Below are 25,903 nucleotides of genomic sequence, written 5' to 3'. Positions count from 1 at the left end.
AACTATTACAATGTTTGCAACCAGGAAATAGCGGAGCGAGTCCTGTATAATACATCTTTAAAATTAGGCAGATATAAAGTAATAAACGAATATACTGACAAAGACCTACATAAATGTTATCATAAACTCTGAATAAATATTGGTTGGTTGACACTTTACAGATTTGCTTTCCATCCCCTCTTGTGCATACGGATATCTGCATCCTGCTGCCACGTCAGGGCTGTCTGTGTTGGCAGGTAAGAAGAAAGAGTGACAGCCGTTGCACCAATAGGAGAAGCGTACTGAGGAGAAACTTGGTTCCCATTCAATAGAATTTTAGGTGGGCGATGACTTTCATCGTTAGATGAGGAACTGAGTCACAGTTAGCTGTAGTTGGCAATCGAGGCGTAGACATGTGTGGTGAGTATTTAATAAGAATACATTTAATAATTGTACCTTTGCAACAATTTACAAAGATTATGAAAATTGTAAGTAGTTGTGAGATTAACACAACTGGTTTTGTAGAAGTTTGTCTCAGTATTTGTAGCTAGCTAATGTGGACACATCAGCTTCCATCTCAAATCAAGAGAAGGCTACTAACGTTAACCTTAACCACACTGATCACCTTATGGCTAATGGCTAACCATATATTTTTTTAACCATATATCCAAATTGGACTTTGGCTGTGTTATCTAGTGGAAACCCTGCCAGACGAAACAAGTTAACCGATAAATGATTTATTTAATATATTTTAAATGGGCTTGTAAATTGGCTATCGGATCCATAGATATGTTTTACAGCTCACAATGTTATCAGACAAATTGAGGGCGGCTAGGCGTTTTGATGTTTATTAGCAGTGTGCTATACACCCATATAATCCATTGCTAGCTACTTGATTGACGCTGTGTTACCGTTCCATAATTCCTGTCATTGATGTTACAGTTTGGTATGATGTCGTCACGTTTTAATAGACTCTATACTATGATTTATTAGCTACCTTTTCACCAGTTTACAAACCTGTTTGGTTTTGTCTGATGAGACAGAACGCGCGCATTGCGTAAGTCGTACTGTTTCTTTCATTCGATTGCTAGAATAAACAGATCAACGCTGAAACTGGTGATAGTCTAAATGCCAGTTCTATAGTGATGATCCCACATTGATTCGAATGAGTTACGAGGTCATTAGGGTGATACAAAATTATAGGTAACTAAACTATGTTTATTTTTGAACCTGTCTGTGTCTGAATGGTGATGAATTAGTTCTCCACTCTTCACCTCTCATATGCTGACTCTACACCTGGTTCCTGAAGCACACAGTTGTGTTTTGTATAGCCAACCAGTATAAATAATTTGATTCATTCACTTTTGAGGGTGGGGGGCACTTGGCACTATTAAATCCGTTAGTAAAGAAGGAACACTGTCTTCTCTGTGTCACTTGTATCTGAGTAAGGACAAAAATGCCCAAAATAGATACTCCTCATACTGATCTGCTGCAGACTAATTCCTAAGGAAGGAATAATGAAGACTGACATGCACTGAGATGTTATGAGGGCTCCTTATTTATTCTACTCTATGCTAGGTAGCCCTCGTTCTAAACAAGGCTGAGCCTTGTTTGTGTACTCCCACCTTGCCTTGCCCATTCACCCCCCTGCTACCTTCCTCTGTCACCCTGTGCCCAGCTGCTTTCAATGGATGCTCTGTTGCACTGCTTCTATGGCACTTCTCGGTACATGGTCACTCTTTTATTTTATCACAGCCCCTCTATATCCTCATATTGGGAATTTATGTCGTAGTGTTGTATTAGCCTAAATCAATCACCACCTTCCGGAGACACCTGAAACCCCACCTCTTTAAGGAATACCTAGGATAGGATAAGTAATCCTTCTCACCCCCCCCCCCTTTAAGATTTAGATGCACTATTGTAAAGTGACTGTTCCACTGGATGTCATAAGGTGAATGCACCAATTTGTAAGTCGCTCTGGATAAGAGCGTCTGCTAAATGACTTAAATGTAAATGTAAATAATAGCTACTGTCTCTTTGCGTTCATAATTTAGGCTAGTTTTATTTGACTGGTTTGTTTAAATAAGAGGTCGACCAATTATGATTTTTCAGCGCCAATGCAGATTATTGGAGGACCAAAAAAAAGCCGATACCGATTAATTGGCCAATTAATTATTTTATTTATTTGTAATAGTGACAATTACAACAATACTGAATGGACACTCAATTTGGTTCAATTTGGTTTAAATAATGCAAAAACAAAGTGTTGGAGAAGAAAGTAAAAGTGCAATATCTGCTATGTAAGAAAGCTAACGTTTCAGTTCCTTGCTCAGAACATGAGAACATATGAAAGCTGGTGGTTCGTTTTAACACGAGTCTTCAATATTCCCAGGTAAGACGTTTTAGGTTGTAGTTATTATAGGAATTTTAGGACTATGTCCCTCTATACAGTTTGTATTTCATTAACCTTTGACTATTGGATGTTCTTATAGGCCCTTTAGTATTGCCAGTGTAACAGTATAGCTTCCGTCCCTCTCCTCGCTGCTCCCTGGGCTGGAACCAGCAACACAACGACAACAGCCACCATCGAAGCAGCGTTACCCATGCACAGCAAGGGGAACAACTACTAGGAGGCTCAGAGCGAGTGACGTTTGAAATGCTATTAGCGCGCGCTAACTAGCTAGCCATTTCACTTCGGTTACACCAGCCTCATCTCGGGAGTTGATAGGCTTGAAGTCATAAACAGCGCAATGCTTGACGCACAACGAAGAGCTGCTGGCAAAACGCACAAAAGTGCTGTTTGAATGAATGTTTACGTGCCTGCTTCTGCCTACCACCGCTCAGTCAGATAATTGTATGCTTGTATGCTCAGTCAGATTATATGCAATGCAGGACACGCTAGATAATATCTAATATCATCAACCATGTGTAGTTAACTAATGATTATGATTGATTGTTTTTTATAAGATAAGTTTAATGCTAGCTAGCAACTTACCTTGGCTTACTGCATTCGCGTAACAGGCAGTCTCCTTGTGGAGTGCAACGAGAGAGAAGCAGGTCGTTATTGCGTTGGACTAGTTAAATGTAAGGTTGCAAGGGTAGGATCCCCCGAGCTGACAAGGTGAAAATCTGTCATTCTGCCCCTGAACAAGGCAGTTAACCCACCGTTCCTAGGCCGTCATTGAAAATAAGAATGTGCTCTTAACTGACTTGCTTAGTTAAATAAAGGAATATAAAAAATCAGCCCCCAAAAATACCGATTTCCGATTGTTATGATAACTTGAAATCGGCCCTAATTAATCGGCCATTCCAATTTATCGGCCGACCTCTAGTTTAAACCCTCTGCCATTGTTCTTGTTGTGAGTTCATGTATGTGGGTTGTTGATGGCAATGGGGCTGGGCACAGGTGAAGGGGCACAAATAGGCATATGTAGGCAAACCTCTTTTCATCCTCTCATTTTTGGAATAAATGTCATTGTTTTCAATTGGTATCATATTCCTTTCAGATGAGTTCTAAACTTCACAGAAGCATAACCTAGAGCAGCTCTTGTGTAATAGTAGTCTAGTACCCTACACCTGGTCCTTCTGTCAACATATTGCCCCAATACTAGAATGCCCTGTTCCACTTTCCACTGAGTCTCCTACATCTCAAGGTGACTCCCCATGTAAAAACCTGTCTGGTAGCCTAACATCCAGGGCAGGCTGTGCCCTCAGCAACTGATGGGTGTGTGAACTACTGTGTAGTTCCACACAAAACTGTTTCCAATTAGGCCCAACTACCAGTCCTGAAACACCATCCCAATTTACAAGAGGTTGAACAAGTCGGACTGGTTTCTGTTCTTGTTTGTTGACTTACTGTCAATGTGTACACAGTTTCAGGTCACTGTTAAACTGCAATTCCTACAAGATGACTGACTCCATAGCTGCTTTACTTGCGTTACTGTTTGAAAGTTTTCACCTGTGGAAATTCTTGGTGTTGTTGTTTTTAAGGTTGCTGTGAATTTTAATGAGACAGTCATTGAACAGCCTGCATATTACAATTAGCTAGGCTAGCTAGTCAATGGAACTGTCAGTGTCTCCTACACAATACTCCTATTTGAAAAGAAAGCATGCATATTGTTTTTAGTTTTATTGACTTAATCACAGAAAAACCAAAAGCAAACCAGTATTAGGCTTTGTTCACTTAATCCCTTAAAACAGTTCCTTTGCTGTATATTTTGTTTGTGTTCCCTAGTTTAAAAAAAAAAAATATATATATGCCATTTAGCAGACGCTTTTATCCAAAGCGACTTACAGTGATGTGTGCATACATTCTACGTATGGGTGGTCCCGGGAATCGAACCCACTACCCTGGCGTTACAAGCGCCATGCTCTACCAACTGTCCTTCCTTCCCATCAGGAATTTTTGCCTATCTGAACTACCATGTGCCACGGACTCGCCGGGAGATCCTGGAGATCCTCCTCAAAGGCCTGCTCCGTCTGGAGTACCGTGGCTACGACTCTGCCGGTGAGCTGATAGAGGCTGCTTGTTTCAACACACTGGCTGCGTCTGTCTCCATGTTTATCTGCTGCCTTTCCCTGTCACTGTAGACCCGTCGGCAGGCATCAGTTATTCTGCTGCTTATCTACAGGAGTCCATGTTTTTGTTCTTTCTCTCCTAATGATAAAAAAAATGCCCTAGTCTTGAGCAGGACTATCTAATCACAGTTACATTTCTGCTCTGTCTGCTGTCAGACTATAGTATGTGTAAAATAACTTCCAAAATCACACAACAGAGGCATATTTGAGTACCCTGTAGAAATACAATTCTCTCTCCTTGCCAGGTGTTGGTATTGATGGCGGGAACGGCAAGGAATGGGAGGCCAATGCCCGGTCTATTCAGCTGATCAAGCAGAGCGGAAAAGTGAAGGCTCTTGACGATGAGATCACCAGTAAGACTACATTTTATGTGTATTTGATGGCTTATGTCTGTGTTCAGCATTTGTAAGAATGTTTACTGATTAGATAAGTGGATTTGACTGAAATGAATAGAAGGCATACAGTACAATGAAAATGGCTCAAACCTACTTCATGTAGGATGCATTTGAATTGATTTATGAAGCTTGCCTTTCAACAGTGTTTGTGTTGGTCCCACAGAGCAGCAGGACATGGACATGGATGTGGAATTTGATGTCCACCTTGGCATTGCCCACACTCGCTGGGCTACCCATGGTGCCCCCAGCCCTGTCAACAGCCACCCACAAAGGTCTGACAAGAGCAACGGTCAGTACTACAGACATCCCCTAAACTTGTAGTAAAATTAAGGCCTCTCTTTGGTGTCGACAACACATTCTGCTAGATATTGACTGACTATATAGAGTAAATATGGATTTCTTTTTTTATTTATTTTGAAATTGTATTTTACTCCCCTTTTCTCCCCAATTTCGGTCTTGTCTCATCGCTGCAACTCCCCAATGGGCTCGGGAGGTGACGGTAGAGTCACGCGTCCTATGAAATATGACCCACCAAACCGCGCTTCTTAACCACCCGCTTAACCTGGAAGCCAGCCGCACCAATGTGTCGGAGGAAACTCTGCTCAACTGACGACGAGGTAAGAAGTCTTTAGAGCGCGATGAGCCAGGGAAGGCCCCCCGGCAAAGCCCTCCCCTAACTAACCTTGACGTTGCTGGGCCAATTGTGCACCGCCCTATGGAACTTGCAATCACGGCCGGTTGTGATACAGCCTGGGACCAAACCCAGGTCTGTAGTGACTCCTATAGCACTCCGATGCAGTGCCTTAGACCGCTGCGCCACTCAGGAGGTCCAAATAGGGATGTTTTTATTTAAAAAAGTGTATGTTTGCATCGTCTTTTTCTTTAGAGTTCATTGTCATTCATAACGGAATTATCACAAACTACAAAGACCTGCGGAAATTCCTGGTAAGCAGAGCAACATTTCAACATATTAAATATTTTGCCTAAAGCACTCTGTTTCTTTCAATAATCAAGACTACCAGCAAGAGTTATCAGACTTCCATGACTGACATTCTACCATTCCACAGGAGAGCAAGGGTTATGAGTTTGAGTCCGAGACAGACACAGAGACCATTGCCAAGCTGGTGAAGTACATGTATGACAACCGTGAGAGTGAAGACCTCAGCTTTGCTACTCTGGTGGAGAGAGTGACCCAGCAACTAGTAAGAGCCTGTTTCTCTACAGAGATTCTCCTAAAACTGTCCAGAGATCAGGTCTCGTGACCCGTCTCGTGATTAACACTGTTCTATCTTATCTCTTAGGAGGGAGCTTTTGTCCTAGTCTTCAAGAGTGTCCATTACCCTGGGGAGGCAGTAGGCACTCGGTACACTGCTACTACACTTCTAGTTACTCCTTGAATTGTAGAGGAATACTATCCAGTCATGATGCATCTTTCATTTTCTGTAATGATTGTAATTGTTTGTGTTTCTATGTAAATAGGAGGGGAGGTCCTCTGCTTATTGGGGTGAAAAGTGACCACAAGCTGTCCACAGATCACATTCCTATCCTGTATCGATCATGTACGTTATTAAAGTAACTGTTCTCAATGTCAGAATGGAAGAAGGTAAGCAGCTGTTGTGTGTCTAACGTACTGTATTGTATGTCCCCAGCCGGTAAAGACAAGAAGGGCTGCCCCACCCTGCCCAGGATGGAGCAGGACACCTGCCACACACTCTTCGCTGAGGACAAGAAGTCTGTGGAGTACTACTTTGCCTCTGATGCCAGGTCAGACTCCTCACTCTTTTACTCTATAGTAGTGATATCCCACTCATACATTGTTAGGTTTATTTTAGAATACCCTCAGAATCAGTCTAGACAATTGTTTGGTCAAGGTCTCCTCCTAGGAAAGTGGGAATGAACAACTTCATAACATTTGCACAACAACTAATTGGTGTTGACTGTTGCTCTGTTGTCATGGCAGCGCGGTGATTGAGCACACCAACCGGGTGATCTTCCTGGAGGATGATGACGTGGCAGCGGTGACGAATGGACGACTCACCATCCACCGCATCAAGCGTACAGCCGGAGACCACCCTGCCCGCGCCATCCAGACCCTGCAGATGGAGCTGCAGCAGATCATGAAGGGTGAGGGGAAGGTGGAGGGTAGAGGCTGGGTGCACAGCACTGTCATGGGTAACCCTCTGTAAAGACGATGGCGTTACTGAGGAATTGATGAGAGCCCTAGAATGCTTGTAATTGATCATTGTCAATATAGTCACAAATAGTACAATATACAAGGGTGATATTTACTTTGCCCTCTACTGCACTCTACAGTAATAATGTCGAAACAATGCTTGTTATTGCAACACAAAGCACTCACACAATTTCCCCTGCCTCTTTCAAGTATCTACGGCCATATGTGTACAGGTACACCACCATATTCTAATGTTTCAGTATCCTGCCCTGTAATTTTAGTCCAGGAGCCTGTTTTTACTGTGCAGCTGTAAATAGCAGCAGGTTTCAGATCTGTTGTACTTTTGAGACGCACACACACAGCTGGGTGTTTATGGGGCTGACTCTGGTCCCCAGGGAAGAGGCCTGCATCAAAGGTAAGGGCTCAGACACCCTGGCTCCATCGCAGAGATCACACCAAGCACTTCTATATTGAGCTCACTGCTTGGAAACATCAGTTTCCTGTGGAGTAGACTGTGACTAAAGCTTTCATGATCTGAATTCTCAGAGTTCTGCTGTAAAGAGATGATTTTCCTCCTGAAAATCAGATTTCTCCCACTTCTCCATGTCTCCAGCAGAGGATGCTGATACACTACCTGTCAGTTTCAGGAGACATTCCTTTGAGGTCCTGTCATTTAAGCCCCTGCCTCTCTCTCCTCCTAAGCCTCCATTCCAGGAGCTCTGCTGAAATAACCTAATTTGCATGACCTAAATTACGGTCAGCGCAAAAGCAGTCTGCAAAACATTCTCGTATTTCATTGTCACAAAGGGTGGTGCAAGGAAACCGCCATTTCCCTGTTGCCTCTTGTTTATTTTATTTAGTGAAGACATGCCTGATGATGTAAGTCTGCATTTAAAGACACAAGATCATTGTTATTTATCTCCTGTGTTATTTAACTCCCAACAGCTATAAAAGGCTGAATTAGATCAGCAAAACAACATGGTTTCCAGACTGGCTTACTTTAGTAGTCATTATGTGGCAACAGTAACCTGTACAAAATCTTTTTTTGTGATGTTGTTGAAGACTGAACCAATGTTTTTTTGGAACGCTTTTCAGGTAACTACAGCTCCTTTATGCAGAAGGAGATCTTTGAACAGCCAGAGTCTGTGGTTAACACAATGAGAGGAAGGGTCAACTTTGATGACAACACGGGTGAGATGACAGTTCCAGTGTAATACACAATGTCTGTCATTATACCCATCAAGGTTGTATCCTCATGATCAACTTCTATCTGAATACATACCAAGGAAATGGATATTTGATTACTGTATTTTGATTGGCTGTTTCTGTTTGTGTCTGTAGTAATCCTGGGTGGACTGAAGGATCATATTAAAGAGATCCAAAGGTGTCGACGGCTCATCCTAATCGCCTGTGGCACCAGTTACCATGCTGGGGTGGCGGTGAGTACCAGATTCCCTCTTATAAAGCCAGCAATATTAGGTCACTGGCATAAAATCGCGTCGACTAGAGCCTAAGGCTTCAAGATAGGAAAAACAACTATACAAACAGAGATGTAAAAGTAAGTTATTGCTCTGAGTTGTACATGGAAACCTGTTTTTCAGTGTGGATGTCTTGTGTGTCCAGTACTGATGAACAGTGCTAATCTTTCCCTCTAGACTCGCCAGGTACTGGAGGAGCTGACTGAGCTGCCTGTTATGGTGGAGCTGGCCAGCGACTTCCTGGATAGAAACACACCAGTGTTCCGTGACGATGTCTGCTTCTTCATCAGCCAATCAGGTGGGAGGATCGGTGTAATCTGGAAGTGTCTCTTTCTCCAGGGACCTGAACATTGTCACGGTGTCTGTCTTTGTCTGTACACAATACGGCTTGTCTCGTACAAGCGATGTCTCATTCAAGTAAGTGCTCAGCCCTATGCCAATGCACCCAAAGCAATTCCTTCATCTCTTTACTGCTTGTAACTTCATGTGTTGATACTGAACATATAGGCTTGACGATATCCAGTATTCTTGTCTATAGAACCTGATATTGTAAGCAAGATATACACATAGTCCAGGTAGTGGTAACCTCCTTATAGTATTTAGCCTTTTAGAGTGCTGATTGCATTGCTATCATTGTGTGCAGGTGAGACAGCAGACAGCCTGATGGCCCTGCACTACTGTAAGGAGAGAGGAGCCCTAACGGTGGGCGTCACCAACACAGTGGGCAGCTCCATCTCCAGAGAGACCGACTGTGGGGTGCACATCAACGCTGGGCCAGAGATAGGAGTGGCCAGCACCAAGGTGAGGGGACAGAGTCACTGCTGCTCGTAGCATAGCATTTCTCCAGACTGATGCCTTTCCCGTTGTTCACATACTGTTCTGTAGACACTCTGGCTGTTGAAACCTTCCCTTCACCATCCTCAGCTCTGGTCAAAAAAATGTAACTTCTGTGGTGGGAAACGCAGGCAGGTTTTTAAAATTGTACCTTTATTTAACTAGGCAAGTTGGTTAAGAACAAATTCTTAATTTCAATGACGGCCTAGCACGACAGATTTTTACCTTATAGAATCCCTGAGTTGACCTTGCAACCTTTCGGTTACTAGTCCAACACTCTAACCACTAGGCTACCTGCCGCCCCAGGTTGAAGTGTCTGTGGAGACTCTCCATTCTGGGTAGACTGTTAGTATTCTCTCAGGGTGGGGAAAATCCTCTATCCAGCTCCATTGTGTTTCAGGTAGTCAGACGGCACAAAGTTTTTTGGAGATGAGTGGAACTCACTACTGAGTTCCAAACAGCCTCTGGAAGCAACGTCAGCACAATAACTGTTCGTCGGGAGCTTCATGAAATGGGTTTCCATGGCCGAGCAGCCACACACAAGCCTAAGATCAGCATGTGCAATGCCAAGCGTCAGCTTGAGTGGAGTAAAGCTTGCCGCCATTGGACAGTGGATATGCATTCTCTGGAATGATAAATTACATTTCACCATATGGCGTCTGACAGACGAATCAAGTTTGGCGGATGCCAGGAGAATGCTACCTCCCCCAATGCATAGTGCCAACTGTAAAGTTTGGTTGGGGAGGAATAATGGTCTTGTGCTGTTTTTCATGGTTCGGGCTAGGCCCCTTAGTTCCAGTGAAGGGAAATCTTAATGCTACAGCATTCTAGACAATTCTGTGCTTCCAACTTTGTGGCAACAGTTTGGGTAAGGCCCTTTCCTGTTTCAGCATGACAATGGCCCCTTGTGTAAAGCTGTATACAGAAATGATTTGTTGAGGCCGGAGTGCAAGAACTTGACTGGCCTGCACAGAGCCCTGACCGTAACCCCATCGAATACATTTGGAATTAATTGGAACACCAACTGTGCGCCAGGCCTAATTACCCAACATCAGTGCCCGACCTCACTCATGCTCTTGTGGCTGAATGGAAGCAAGTCCCCCTACCAATGTTCCAACATCTAGTGGAAGCATTCCCAGAAGAGTGGAGGCTGTTATCGCAGCAAAGGAGGGACCGACTACATATTAATGCCCATGATTTTGGAATGTAAGGTTGGACAAGCAGGTGTCCACATACATTTGGTCATGTATTGTACTTAATTTTGCAATAACAGGACATTTATGCCAATATACTGCACGGTTGGTTTTCTGTGTAGTTAATGCAAACCCTGAAGCACTTGGGGACTAATGTCAATACATAGTGCATGTACAGTTGAGGTCTGAAGTTTACATAAACTTAGGTTGGAGTCATTAAAATGTTTTTCAACCACTCCACACATTTCTTGTTAACAAACTATAGTTTTGGCAAGTGGTTTAGGACAACTACATTGTACATGATACAAGTCATTTTTCCAACAATTGTTTACAGACAGATTATTTCACTTATAATTCACTGTATCACAATTCCAGTGGGTCAGAAGTTCACGTGCACTAAGTTGAATGTGCCTTTAAACAGCTTGGAAAATTCCAGAAAATTATGTCATGGCTTTAGAAGCTTCTGGTAGGCTAATTGACATAATTTGAATCAATTGGAGGTGTACCTGTGGATGTATTTCAAGGCCTACCTTCAGGCTCTGTGAATCTGCTTGATATCATGGGAAAATCAAAAGAAATCAGCCAAGATCTCAGAAAGAAATGTAGACCTCCACAAGGTCTGGTTCATCCTTGGGAGCAGTTTCCAAATGCCTGAAGGTACCACGTTCATCTGTACAAACAATAGTACACAAGTATAAACACCATGGCCGTCATACCGCTCAGGAAGGAGACATGTTCTTTCTCCTAGAGATGAACATACTTTCATGCGAAAAGTGCAAATCAATCCCAGAACAACAGCAAAGGACCTTGTGAAGATGCTGGAGGAATCCTGTACAAAAGTATCTATATCCACAGTAAAAATGAGTCTTATATCGACATAACCTGATAGGCCGCTCAGCAAGGAAGAAGCCACTGCTCCAAAACCTCCATAAAAATACCAGACTACAGTTAGCAACTGCACATGGGGACAAAGATCGTACTTTTTGGAGAAATGTCCTCTGGTCTGATGAAACAAAAATAGAACTTTTTGGCCATAATGACCATCGTTATGTTTGGAGGAGAAGGGGGAGGCTTGCAAGCCGAAGAACACCATCCCAATCGTGAAGCACGGGGGTGGCTGCATCATGTTGTGGGGGTGCTTTGCTGCAGGAGGGACTGGTGCACTTCACAAAATAGATGGCATAATGAGGGATGAAAAGTATGTGGATATATTCAAGCAACATCTCAAGACATCAGTCATGAAGTTAAAGCTTGGTTGCAATTGCGTCTTCCAAATGGACAATGTCCCCAAGCATACTTCCAAAGTTGTGGCAAAATGGCTTAAGGACGACAAAGTCAAGGTACTGGAGTGGCCATCACAAAGCCCTGACCTCAATACCATAGAAAATGTGTGGGCAGAACTGAAAAAGCGTGTGTGAGCAAGGAGGCCTACAAACCTGACTCAGTTACACCAGCTCTGTCAGGAGGAATGGGCCAAAATTCACCCAACTTATTGTGGGAAGCTTCTGGAAGGCTACCCAAAACATTTGACCCAGGTTAAACAATTTAAAGGCAATGCTACCAAATACTAATTGAGTGTATGTCAACTTCTGACCCACTGGGAATGTGATGAAATAAATAAAACCTGAAATAAATCATTATCTCTACTATTATTCTGACATTTCACATTCTTAAAATAAAGTGGTGGTCCTAACTGACCTAATACAGGGAATTTTTACTAGGATTAAATGTCAGGAATTGTGAAACTGAGTTTAAATGTATTTGGCAACGGTGTATGTAATCTTCCGACTTCAACTGTAGTTAACCCCTCTGTCTCTTGAAATGAGAACTTCCCCTGAGAAGTTTCTGGATCCTTTCGGAAGAGGTTATTTGAAACCCCTATATGCCACTGTCCTACACAAAACGTCTAGTGCCTGATATTCTCATTTTTACACTGTAAAATGTAGGAATCCATGGTTCCCCTCCTCTACTCTGAGCAGTCATCCTTAAGTGAGTTCTATTCAGCAGTGGAGTTCCAGTCCCAGCTGCAGAGAAAAAGAGAGGCGGGTCCCTCCCTTCTCAGGCTTGGCTCAGGGACCCTCCAGTAGGTCCAAGTCTCCAGCACAGAGCAGAAAGCCTTCAGAGCACGTCTCAACTCCATCCTTTACTGTTTGGCTGGCCCAGGCCCACACACCCAACCCAGAACAGCATAGCTCATCACGTCAGAGGAAATGAAGTATTTCACCCACTGCTCAATACACGCTCCCGCTGTCTCTGTTTGTGGTAACTTTTCATAATAATAATATTATTCAGATGAACTTTCTGGGGGACATTCAACTGGATGCTTCTGATGAAGTTTTGTTTTTATGATTCGTCCAAGAATCGAGGCTTTCCTCAGAACTAGGCCTGCTGAACAACGTCCGGGTGAATGAAGGGGGTGGTTTTGCTCAGCTCCACACCTCTTGTATATATTTCACCACTCACTTCACCGCCTTAGCCAAACAATGGTGATTGTGGGAGTGAATGTAAGAAAATGAGAGCCTCCTGTAGTCTTTGTCCAAATAGAACATTTGGAGCATGCTTGTACACTTTAAAAAATATATATATTTTATGTAACTGCTTGTCATGCTGTATTGCCTGACATGAGAAGGAATGCTGCAGCAGATAGAGGCCTCTGGGACATGGTTTCGTCAGTGTGTGACAAGCTAGCATGTGGCGTGAACTGCTTTTCTCTGTCCACATTCTGGACAGAGTGATGGGGGCTTTAACATGGAAGAGGACTGTGGCTTTAATATGTGGATTAAATGCACTGCCACAAATCTGAGTGGATGGCGAGGATTGTCAGAGTTGTGAGGCCCTGTGGTTGCACTGCTGTCAATGAAAATAGCTGCGTGAATGTTTTACAACCATGCCCTTGGGCCTTGGCTTTAGATGCTGGCACTCCTGTGTCCAGGGGTCCCGTCAAATGACTTGACTCCTCTTGAAGAACATTGATTTAAATCTCCCAAACGGGTTCAGCGAGTCTTCTAATATCCTCCCTCCCTCCAAGAGTGGGAAGGATGATGACTGCAGGCATGGGCTGAGATGTGGGGGTTTGTGAGTGGTAGTGCCATTTTTCAGAAGCATGAACATGAAGCGCATCATGGTTTTACTCTCTTCAGTTCTAGTTAAGGCCAGCTGTTTACGTGCTGTTTGTTTTTCTGGTGTCTTATTGTCAGGGGATGTGTTCATCAGTAGAGTTGCCAGATTGTGTGCTCATAATGCTAGCTAGCTCTCCACTGTCCTGCAGTAAAGGGCATATGGGTGTCCAGCCCAGCTCTCCATCCACATTTCATCAGGTCCACATTATTGTGGAGCTGGAGACCAGCGCTGGCAACCAGAGCAGGCGGACAAGACGCTACAGCTCCAATAACTGTACTGCAAAGCAAACAACGGGGGGGATTTGCCAACCCAGGCGTGTTGCTGAGCTCAGGGTTCTGTCAACTCTGGCCCAGGATAGAGAGCGACGACTGTTAGGATGCCTTTTGTTTAAATCCAGCAGCCCTAGATGGGTGAGAATCACATTTCTGAGAGGGAACAGCAGCTGGGCGGGACCTCAAGCTTTCTGTACTGTTTGATTTCTCCCGGAGCATTACATGCATTATGTCTGTGTGTATTCTGTTTTGCAGGCCTACACCAGTCAGTTTGTGGCTCTGATCATGTTTGCGCTGTTGATGTGTGATGACAGGATCTCCATGCAGCCACGGCGACGTGAGATTATCCAGGGACTGAGAGTTCTGCCAGGTAGGCCAGACCACATGCACATCTTCCAAGACATTGCATTGTACTGTTCATGACCATAAACGCTAATGTCGGTGTGACGCTCACAGGGATGTGCAGATTCTTTGACACTTGTTGTACTGACCTACTGTAATATAGACAGCAGTAGGTAATGGTCGGGGTTAATGGTCGGAGTCGGGTACAGTGGTTCCTGCTTTTAAAAGTTGTCATACTGCAGCACACCTTGCGGGCTGCTGCAGCATTTTTATTTAATTGTCAGTCATTTTTACCATAAATGCATGTTAGTGCTAGTTTGACCACCAGAGGGTATCTTTGAGAAACATTTGATAGTCTTCAATATTGGCATTACTAGAGAATTTAAAACCTTTTTTTTGTAAGAACATAGTATATGGGATTGATTTTAAGAAATGTTGCTTAATTAATTTGATTAACATTATAGTGTTTCTATTCCAAGAAAAAACGAAACCCTTAGGGTTTCCGTTAGGATGTAACGGAAAATATGGCGCCATATAGAACATAAGAGGATTGGCGGATTCTAAATTAAATTAATATCTAGGGGTCATAACATTTCCACACCCTAATTGTAGTGTAACCAATACCCAAACGGTGATTCAGTGAAAATAAAAATCTCATTGATTTATCAAGACCAGTCCCCATGCTTGTCTCAGAGCAGCGAGAAACGATGCTGAAATAGTTATTGCTTCAAATCCTATTGCTTCTAACTTCAATATGATTTTTAAATAAATTAGACCTACACCACTTCAGCACATTACTCAACACTAGTGAGACTCATTTTTCCTACAGTAGGCTTACAGTACATCTAAATAAAATAAAAAGATGTTGTTTCAATGACATGACTCCGCCAATAGTTACATTTAGAGGATTGGAGGATTCTAAATTAATATCTAAGGGGCATTTTTCATTAGGATCTGTGAGAATATCTAAGTGGCTTTTATATAATTCTAAATTAATAATATAATTGCTTTGTTTAAAAATGTACAATATTTTGGAGAGTGAGCGAGGGGGGGGGGGGTAAAAGCCATTCTTGAACATGGGGTGAGACATTCTCACAAATTTGTAAATAAAGAAAATTTGATATTTAGAATTATTTCTGGAGAAACCAAAAGCCGCTTCATGTATCTCCTGGTGGCGGCTGGCACGGATATTGGACCAGCATCTGTTGCAACGCGGTTTGCACTTCGATGCAGTGTCTTAGACTGCTGCGCCACCCGGAAGGCCCCATCCACAAAGTTTTTCATGCTGATCAATTGCCTTGCACAAAGTACCAAAATACAGAGGTGTTGGTAAAGGTATATTGATTGTCCTGCTAATAGCTCATAATGGAGTATTATAATACTGTACATGGTGTCCAGGTCAGGATAACCAAAACATTTCTTTATTAAATACTATCAGAATGAATGTTGGTACTTGTTTATTTTGATCCAAAGCCACGAATAAGTGAGTCACTGAGCTTTATGTAGGTGCCAAGGCTATATGATTGTGCCATCAACTTAATTATGAATAACTTTTATATTTTGTATATATTTTTTTAGATATTTATTTAAAAAAATTGAAAGATTTGTAATCTGAATAAAGGGGAAAATATGATTTGTGAAGGCCAAAACATTTATTTCTGTTTTTGGAAGGAGAGAAACACTGGGCCAATTGTGCGCTGCCCTATGGGACTCCCAATCCCGGTCGGATGTGATACATAATACTTCTTCCCCTTCCACATGTATTAGGATATTTGAGTTTAACCACAATATTTTATGTATTATTTGTTCTGTTTTTTTTTCTAGTGGATTAAACTGAAATTGCAACCAATCACGGCCGGTTGTGATACAGCCAACCTAACTAAGAAATACGTTTGACGATAGAATTCTCCCCCCACCCTCATACTAGCAAGTCTATTGTCCTGCTAATAGCCCAAATGGCACTGTACAACATGACCGTGTGTTTGGAAGAGTATTTTCCAATAAGCAACCATTTGTTTATCTTCATTAGCCTACTTTGTTCCAATATTTCTGTCATTCGGTGATATTTATTCCCATAGTAATTTGTTATGGATCTGTAAGGAAATAGACATCTCTGTTTTGAAAGAGTATTTTTACCATTTTATTAACGAAAGCATAAAGATGCTGATAAAGCATATACTGTACAGTACTTCTTCATCTGACATTTTGCGGTTGAATAAGGTCGCCCACACGCACTTTAAACATTTGGATAACAAAACATTTTAAATTATTTTGAAGATGGAAGCCATCTGCATTTGTTTATTAGGCTACTGTGCAGTCTGACAAGTAAACATGGTAAAGTGCCTAATTCCTTACATAAGGGAGAGCAGACCATGTCCAGACTTTCTCGGTGACCTCAAATACTCATTAACTCTTTCTTTAATGTTTTTTCACATTGTATTAGTCATAGACAGAAACTTCTGAGACACTGTATTAATGATGAACACCTGGAGATTCACTGGTAAGCCACATTTGCCTCAGGATCCATCCCAGTTGGTATTATGTGTCTACTTGTGGTATCTCTCTTCAGTTACACATCCTTGGAATATCAGAACAGCTTAACGGTCTGGGCGGCCCTTGCTGTGCTCTGATCCATGTGCACCTTCATCAGATGAGCAGAAGGGTACTGCCCTGAGCCCCCATCGTTTACAGTGGCCTATGATAGAAATGGTAGATTAATTAAATGTGACTCAAAACACACAAATGCTGTGTACACATAAGAATCTAGCAAAACTAACCACTTTCTTGGCAACCATGCGTTTTTTCGGTGCGGCCTGTTCAGCCCTTTGTCCACTGATCTCCACGGATGGTTGTCGACATGGTTGTAAGCTCTGCAAAAACACATTCATGTTTTTAGCTCACAATAATTTTTTATTTAACCTTTATTTATCGATTTTATTACGCTGTATGCCTACACATATGTAATGCACTGAAATCAAAATACCTTTAGTTTTGGTGATCCTCTCAGCTCTGGCTCATTTTCAAGTCCTCTTGAAAATCCTATCCCTGGAACGGTTGGCACCATGGAAAGAAGCTGGCTTGATGAAAACGATGTTCATTTCGTCTGCGGGATGTTCACACCTACAGTAGCCGGGCTATGAAGAGTCTATTGTCCTGCTGATAGGGCTACACCTACAAAGTACACTGTCCTTCACTACTGTAAATTAAAAACATAGCATCTTGTTTACATTCTTTATTGTAACCACAATGTCACAAATAATTTGTAACTACCTTTCCAATTACTTTTAGAGTTTGGGTTTTACAAATGTGCACTTTTCATGCCAATTTTCATAAAATCCAGTTTGGATTTAATAACTTTTGACTGACTCCTTTAGTGAGAGGTCTAATGCTTTAATATTTAATAATATCTGCCCTCTGAATTCACTTCTAAGGGGCTTTTTTCATGCAATTTATTAGTTCCATTGTTTTAGTTTGAATGTGCAGACCGGCACTAAGAACAGCTAAAACGTTTCCCTAGTCAGTGCTGTTATTAATGCAATGCCCCTTAGAGTTGGTCTGTGCTACCCAGTGGTTCGGGGGTCCACCCTCCCTTCACCATGGGCTAGGTCTATCTTCTGTGCTCTGCTCTGCGGCCAGTGCCTTGAGCCTTGTGCGTCTACCCCTATCTCAGGGTAAAGCTGGAGAACTGCAAGGCAATCCAATTGTGCGCCACTGGAGCAATGACCCATATTTATTGTCCTGCAAGAAATGTTGTTTGCAGAATTCTCAGCCTACTACGCTTGTGAAAAACAGGGTTGATAATATATGTAAGAATATCTAAGGGACTTTTATATCCTTCTAAATTCATTAATAATAGATTTGTTTTAAAAAATGAGATTTTGTTTTCAAATGTAAAGTGAGCGAGGAGAAAGGCCATTCTTGAACATGGTGAGACATTGTTTTTAATTTGTAAATAAAACCAGTTTGTTATTTAGAATATATTTCTGTTTTTAGAAGGAGCGAAATCAAAATCCTACCATCACGTCATGGGTCTCCCGGTCGCAGCCGGCATGAGTATTGAACCAGCATCTATAGCAACGCAGTTTGCACTCTGATGCAGTGTCTTAGACCGCTACTCCACTCAGCCGCTGTACAACGTGACCGGTCGTGAGTAGGCTACAATACTATAAGAGCATAAGAGCAAAATGATCCTAACATTTCCACACCCTAATTGTAGTCTAAGTTTCTCTTAGAATAAAAACCTTAGTCTAACAACAGTAAGTAATACAGATGAGTAGTAACAAAATATGTTTTTCCAGGTGTGTGCTGCAGGACAGAGGAATAGTAATTATTACACTATTCTAAATTCCATCAGCACCTTCATCATTCAGTTCATTTGAAATTACATTTTGAAGTCGTGCACAATTATCAGTTTCGGTGTGGCTTATGTCACCCATGCATTGTCAGTTAGAGACACCGTAGTGCTTTGGGACCCAAAAGTATAATCGGTGCTCTAACTCCCCCCTGCTCTGGTCTGGAGCAATGAAGTAGTGATGCAGGATACTGTAACAAACCACAAATGACCTCTTAAGTCCCGCAGCATAATCGCAAAGCTTTTAGTTGAGAACCACTGTAATGGTCGGAGTCAGGCAGCCAGAGAGAAATGGGGAAAGGACATTCATGTTCGTAGGCCTCCTGGGTCTGTCTTCGTTATCTGGCAGCCACGTCGCTCCAACTTTACTGTTTTTGTATGCTTTGATATCAGAGAGCTAATGCAAGGGCTGGGCTGTGGAGGCTTCCTCAGGGAGAGGGAGAGGGGGGAGGTTTTAGCAGCTGGGTCAGTCCTGGCTATTTGCCCTGGCACACTCCTCTGGACCCAAAGCCTATGATGGGATCGGGTTTCCCTTACGGTAAGCTAATTTGGTTCGGAATGCCACACTGCTCTTTCCCTCTCCCCTGACCCAAGCCCCCATTGACCCCAGCCTCCAGGACCTGTTAACAGTGGCTTGCTGGACTGTGCCTTAGGATGGGTGTTAGGACTGTAAACTGTCTCATCCAGGGGGTTGGTGTGATAATCTATTTTCTGATGTGTTTGAAGACATTCAACAGATCATTACGTTTTTGTTTCTCCCAGATGTATTGTAATATTATCAGCTAATATGATCTACCTCCTTTTTGTCTGTTTGTATTTGTCCATCTGTGTGTGTGCCTTCTCTTGTCCCTTCTCTCACTGTGTGTGTGTGTATATGCCTGATCCCGTCTGCTCTCTGTGTCAGACCTGATCAAGGAAGTGCTGAGTCTGGATGATGAGATCCAGAGACTGGCCACAGAGCTGTACCAGCAGAAGAGTGTTCTCATCATGGGCCGAGGCTACCACTATGCCACCTGCTTGGAGGGAGCACTGGTCAGCTCACCTACCTCTATCTCCCATTCATAAAGCTATCATAATGTGTCTTCAGACATGAATTCTACTGGAAACTCCATTCTCAACTCCTAAATGAGATTATCATCACTTTCTAATAGCCCACAATAAGCCTCTGCACAGCTGTGTAGAAAATATTCTGCCCCAGCCTCACGTAAGCCCTAGTGGAGCCTAGCCTGCAGGAATGTCTGCTAAAGTGTTTTGGATCACAGCAACTAATTAGACTGCTCTAGAAACGTCTCTCTTGCATAATTGCAACAACACTCCACATTATTTATGGATTCTTAAAGTACTATGTATTGGCAATCCTCCAGTATCTCAAAAAGAGGCACACCAATGTGAAGGGAAATTGTTTGCTCAGTGTGCTGTACTCCTCAGTCTGTCCTAGTGTTCAAAGGCCAGTCTACTGATCCCTTTAGAATTTAAGATACTTGGGTTGAGTGTCTTTGGTGTGTATGGGAGTCGCAGTGGGTGGCTTCCTATCTGACTGAGGTGTTTGTGCCTCTCTCTCCTCTCCAGAAAATCAAGGAGATCACGTACATGCACTCAGAGGGCATCCTGGCTGGGGAGCTGAAGCACGGCCCTCTGGCCCTGGTCGACAAACTCATGCCCGTCATCATGATCATCATGCGAGACCACACCTACACCAAGTGTCAGAACGCACTGCAGCAGGTGGTGGCCCGCTCGGTAAGAATTGCCAACACGTGCAATATCTCGAAACACACGATTTAGCTTTCCACCCCCCAACTGTTTGAAGGTTGGAACCACAGTAAACCATTGCCAATTATGTTATCTGGTTGTTAAAATGGTAGATTTTTACCACCTGTTGTAGTGACCACTTACCTTCCAGTGTAAAATAAATATGACTCAAAGACATAGATATTAATGGCTTTATGCACACATACTTAACACATTAGATATGTTATAACAGTAATATCAAAAGGACCTCACTATTCCATTCACCACAATAGTGGGAGGAGTTATTTCACCATGACATCACCACTCTCACTAATCGACCACAGATGTGGAACTGAGTTTTGGGTTTGCGACATGAAAATAAAGTGAAAGCAGGTATTCTTCAGGTGAAGGACCAAACTATCACGTTCACATTTCCAAACTGAACTCCAGGTAAAAGGAAATGACACGCGGTGTTGTCCTGGAAACACGCCATTTGTTTGGTTTACAGGGCCGACCCATCGTGATCTGTGACAAAGATGATTATGAGACTGCCAAAAGTTCGAGCCGCACCATCAAAGTGCCGCACTGTGTGGACTGTCTGCAGGGCGTTCTGAGTGTCATCCCCCTGCAGCTGCTCTCCTTCCACCTGGCTGTGCTCAGGGGCTTTGACGTGAGTACTGCACGGTCACCGAGTTGGGTTCTTGCTGTAGGCCTTCATAACGGGTAGTTTATTTCTTAGGGTTATAACTTGGCAAATTTAGAAATGTCTAACTCTTCTCCCAATACAGGTGGATTTCCCAAGGAACCTGGCCAAATCTGTGACGGTAGAGTGAAACATGCCATTTGAAGCCCCAAAAACCCATTTCACTTCACATACATACATGCATACATACACATACATACATACATACATACATACATACATACACACACACACACACACACACACACACACTACGCAGGAACAGCTGTCACATGGATACCAAGAGGAGCAGAGAGAGCACACTTTCCTGTTTTATGTCTTGTCATATTTTTATGCAATTGTTACTCTTGTACTCTAAACATTCTGTATCTCTGTCACTTCTCTCAAAACACATTTGAAGGCATTGTTATGAATTGTATTGTTTTTTTGTCAAGTGTGGTAAGGTAAGGGTTGGTAGTAATGTTGGCATTTAGGAGCTCACGTCGGTTACTGGAGTGCATGCAGTTAATGATCCAACTAAAGGAAAGATGGAAAAAATATCTATTTTGGATGATGCTGAACAGTGCTCAAAACTGAAATGTGCACATCTTTTCAATGTTTACTACTTGCAGCTGTTTTTTCAGTTAATTCAGCTGTTTGTTGGCTGAAGTCAAGAGTCTATAGGAAAGTCTTACTGAAGTTTCTGGTTCTTTTGGTGTTTCATTGTTGCAATGATTTTGTCTATTGAGATCAGTTTTCTTTGGCAGCTAGAACATCTATAACCGTCATTTGAAATGTTTCTGTTACTTTTGTGTATGTTGAGTGAAGTCTTAAATCATTCCGAGTCATATTGTAGTCCCGACTCTAAATCTGAAGTGCTTCCAGGAAGAAAGTCTGTTAAGAAAGTCTGTGCCAGAGGTTGTTAAGTCATGCTTTAGCCTACTGACCTGTGCCAGAGGTTAAGTCATGCTTTAGCCTACTGACCTGTGCCAGAGGTTAAGTCATGCTTTAGCCTACTGACCTGTGCCAGAGGTTGAGAACTCCCCCGTTGTTTTCCTCGGAAGGCCATAATGACAAATGATTTTTGACTTGTAACTTGTAAAAGTTTTTGAATGTTTTATAGTACAACAAGAAACTTGTAACATGCTTGCTTGTGTATACTATTGTGTAACTTTTTTTTAGTCATTGGCTAGGTTACAAAAGCAACTTGCAGTGATGCACTCCTTGTGGTTTGGCAGACCTCCTATAGGAGAGTTAACAAACTCTCGCCTAAACCATGTGGAGCATCTGAATGATTGACTGTCCTGGCATAATAATCATGCTTTTAAAATTCTAACAGCTACTGTGTCTGAGTGACATGATTTGAATAATTTATCCAATCATTTGAAAGATGGCACAATACAATGTTAGACATCTACAATGAAGACTAGTGAAATAATGAAATAATCACTTATCTCTCTAAGCCTATGTTACTGTCATTTTGACTTGGTGGAAGTGTAGCAATATTCAAAACTCTTCAATTTCACTGGTCTTGTTGACCTATTTTCTGCCTTGTTGCTGAGGAGGCTCAATGTGGATCTCTGGTCTACCATATAACTCTAAATAGAATAAAAAGTACCAAGTGAAATGAAGTTGCTGCTCAGTGCTATTTGCACCAACATTTTGCCTACCCCATGCCCTGCCACCATACCAATTTTAATTGCAATATTGGGACCATTTTTTTTTCTATCTTTCTATTAATTTGTACGTGTCTCATTTTGTTTATTTGGTAGAAAGCTTCTTTTTAATCTGAATGTGACATTCAAGATGTCCCCTGTACCCAAAAAAGGTCACTATTTTACAATCGCTTATGCAGTCAAAAACCAAAAAACCTTTTCTATGTTAAACTTTGATTAACCAAAGGTATGGTTTTAGAGATTATGTTCGTAGGGGTTTGTGTGTACTGTAAGTGGTCTGTCCAGAAGAGGCCTACAGGGAAATACAGCAAGCTTGTTAAAATATGTAGCTGCTATTGTAGATGGAACTCAACATGTCAGCTGTGTGCTCTCTCAAATGTCTAATAAATTAGTCTTTTTATAAACCAAGGTTGAAGCAAAGCAGATACACTGGTTTGCATGTAAAATCACAGAGAAGAAAAAATACTTTCTAAATAATGGGCCATTCTAGTTATTTTTTTTCACTTTTCAGTTTAAGATCTTTGTCTTGCTGTTGCAATCAAGCCTTAAAATTTGAGTTTTTAGGCAAATCACCTGAAAAGTGGTCTCTATTCAGCCTGCATCTGTTTCTTCTTAATTGTATTGCATTTACTGAGCCAGTGTGTACTGTATGCGCCCACGTTGACTAAGGACCCTAGCAAAGACCCAGTTTTAAACTGGACATGGTACTATTAGAAGTGATTTAGTAACCCATGAACCGCTTTAGGGTCTTTCTATAAATAACAGGGCCAACGTGTGACATTGGGATCAAAATTTCTAAATGGTTTGAAATAAAGGCTTTTCATGCAGTTCCACATGTGTACTTAAAGGAATAAAAGTGAATATATGCAAATTGACTCCACTCCTATACAACATGGGCCTAGGACTATACATCTATTAAGCAAGGTTCATACAGATATTGGCATGTCGAATTCAGGACTTTCAGGGACTTTTTCAAGCACTTAATTGTAATTTTCAAAGACCTTTGTTATACAAATGTATAATTTATATAGTGCCTTCAGAAAGTATTCAAACCCCTTGACTTTTTCCACATTTTGTGTTACAGCCTGAATTACAAAATGGATTAAATATATTTATTTCTCACCCAACTGTACATACACACACTACTCCATAATGACAAATTGAAAATTAAATACAGAAATATCTCATTTCCATAAGTATTCACACCACGTCATTACGTTGTAGAAGCACCTTTGGCAGCGATTTACAGCTGTGAGTTTTCCATACCCAGATTGTACATTTTCCAATTCTTTAAGCGCTGTGAAATGTTTTTGATCATTGCTAGACAACCATTTTCAGGTCTTGTCAGATTTTCAAGTAGATTTAAGTCTAACTGTAACTTGGCCACTCGGGAACATTCACTATCTTCTTGGTTAGCAACTCCCGTGTAGATTTGGCCTTGAGTTTTTAGGTTCTTGTCCTGCTGAAAGGTGAATTAATCTCCCAGTGTCTGGTGAAAAGCAGACAACCAGATTTTCCTCTAGGATTTGACCTGTAGTACTTAGCTCCATTCCACTTATTTTTTTTATCCTGAAAAACTCCCCAGTCCTTAACAAATACCCATAACCTGATGCAGCCACCACTATGCTTGAAAATAATGAGTGGTACTCTATTCAGGACAAAAAGTTAATTGCTTTGCTAAATATGTTGCAGTATTACTCTAGTGCCTTGTTGCAAACATGATGCATGTTTTAGAATATTGTTATTATGTATAGGCGTTCTTCTTTTAACTATCAATTGTGGAATAACTACTGTTGTTGATCCATCCTCCTTTTTCTACCATCAGTCATAACTGATATAAAATCAAGTGTTTTATCATTGCAATGCCTCACGGTGAAAAGACTGAGCGGTGTCCTTCTCTGGCAACTGCGGTAGGAAACACTCCTTTATCTTTCTAGTGACTGGGTCTATTGATACACCATCCAAAGTGTTATTAATAACTCAAAGGGATATTCAGTGTCTGCTTTTATTTTATTTGTTTACCCATCTACCAACAGGTGCCCTTCTTTGTGAGGCATTGGAAAACCTCCCAGGTCTTTGTGGTTGAATCAGTGTTTGAAATGCACTGCTTGACTGGGGGACCATAATTGTGTGTGTGTGTGGTACAGAGATTAGGTAGTCATTCAAAAATTGTTAAACACTTATAGTCCATGCAACTTATGACTTGTTAAGCAAATGTTTACTCCTAAACTGATTTTAAGCTTGCCATAACGAAGGGGTTGAGTACTTGACTCAAGCCATTTCAGCTTTAGATTTGTAAACATTTCTAAAAACAATTCCACTTTGACATTGTTGTATTGTGTGTAGGCCAGTAACCAAAAATATATATATATACATTGAATCCATTTAAAGTTCAGGTTGTAACACAACAAAATGTGGAAAAAGTCAAGTGTGAATAATTTCTGAAAGCACTGTAATTGTACATATAGAACACCCCCCCAATGAAACAATTTGCAGATAATTATCACTGACTTATTAACAGCTGTAACAAGTTGTCCACTGTAGGAAATCCTCAGTGGTATCCTACTTAAGAGTTTCCCAAACTCGGTCCTGGGCACCCCCTGAGTACACGTTTGTTTTTTTGCCCTAGCACTATACAGCTGGTTCTTATAGTCAAAGCTTGATGATGAGTTGGTTATTTAAATCCGCTGTGTAGTGCTAGGACAAAAACGTGCCCCCGGTGGGACCTCAGGACCTAGTTTTGGAACCCTGCCTTAGTTTATAGAAAGACCCATTAACATCCAGGTCCTGCAACATATGTTGGAAACTATTGTGTTGTTGTAGGTGTGGGGTGCTTTATGATCTGATTTACTAGAACTGATGTTATATTAAAGTATTTCTCTTTCAGTGTCTGTTTTTAGAGTCTTTAATATTGACAGTGGGATTAGGTACTCCCAGAAGTATGCCCCTAGAGTAACAACTTCAAATATTTTCTAAAGCCCTTTTTACATCAGCTGATATCTCAAAGTGCTGTACAGAAACCCAGCCTAAAACCCCAAACAGCAAGCAATGCAGGTGTAGAAGCACGGTGACTAGGGAAAACTCTCTAGAAAGGCCAGAACC

The 25,903-nt window shown here is 41.8% G+C and overlaps 1 protein-coding gene across 1 annotated transcript; it reads left to right on the top strand.

Moving 5' to 3' along the window:
• Positions 1 to 278: 278 nt before the first annotated feature.
• LOC118358330 (glutamine--fructose-6-phosphate aminotransferase [isomerizing] 1) lies at positions 279 to 25,687 on the top strand. Its single transcript, XM_035736018.2, has 19 exons — positions 279 to 399; positions 4,379 to 4,486; positions 4,803 to 4,910; positions 5,116 to 5,241; positions 5,839 to 5,897; positions 6,020 to 6,154; positions 6,254 to 6,315; positions 6,432 to 6,511; positions 6,602 to 6,716; positions 6,913 to 7,076; positions 8,221 to 8,316; positions 8,467 to 8,564; positions 8,781 to 8,901; positions 9,247 to 9,404; positions 14,278 to 14,392; positions 19,620 to 19,747; positions 20,285 to 20,452; positions 20,952 to 21,113; positions 21,232 to 25,687. Exons 1-19 carry the CDS (start codon positions 393 to 395, stop codon positions 21,274 to 21,276), a joined length of 2,055 nt encoding a protein of 684 aa, XP_035591911.1. The 5' UTR covers positions 279 to 392; the 3' UTR covers positions 21,277 to 25,687.
• Positions 25,688 to 25,903: the final 216 nt, after the last annotated feature.

This window comes from Oncorhynchus keta, chromosome 25 (assembly GCF_023373465.1).
Source record: "Oncorhynchus keta strain PuntledgeMale-10-30-2019 chromosome 25, Oket_V2, whole genome shotgun sequence".
In the NCBI taxonomy this organism is placed as follows: Eukaryota; Metazoa; Chordata; class Actinopteri; order Salmoniformes; family Salmonidae; genus Oncorhynchus; species Oncorhynchus keta.
Note: the sequence above shows the minus strand (reverse complement) of the source record. Positions and strands in the feature narration are given on the sequence as shown.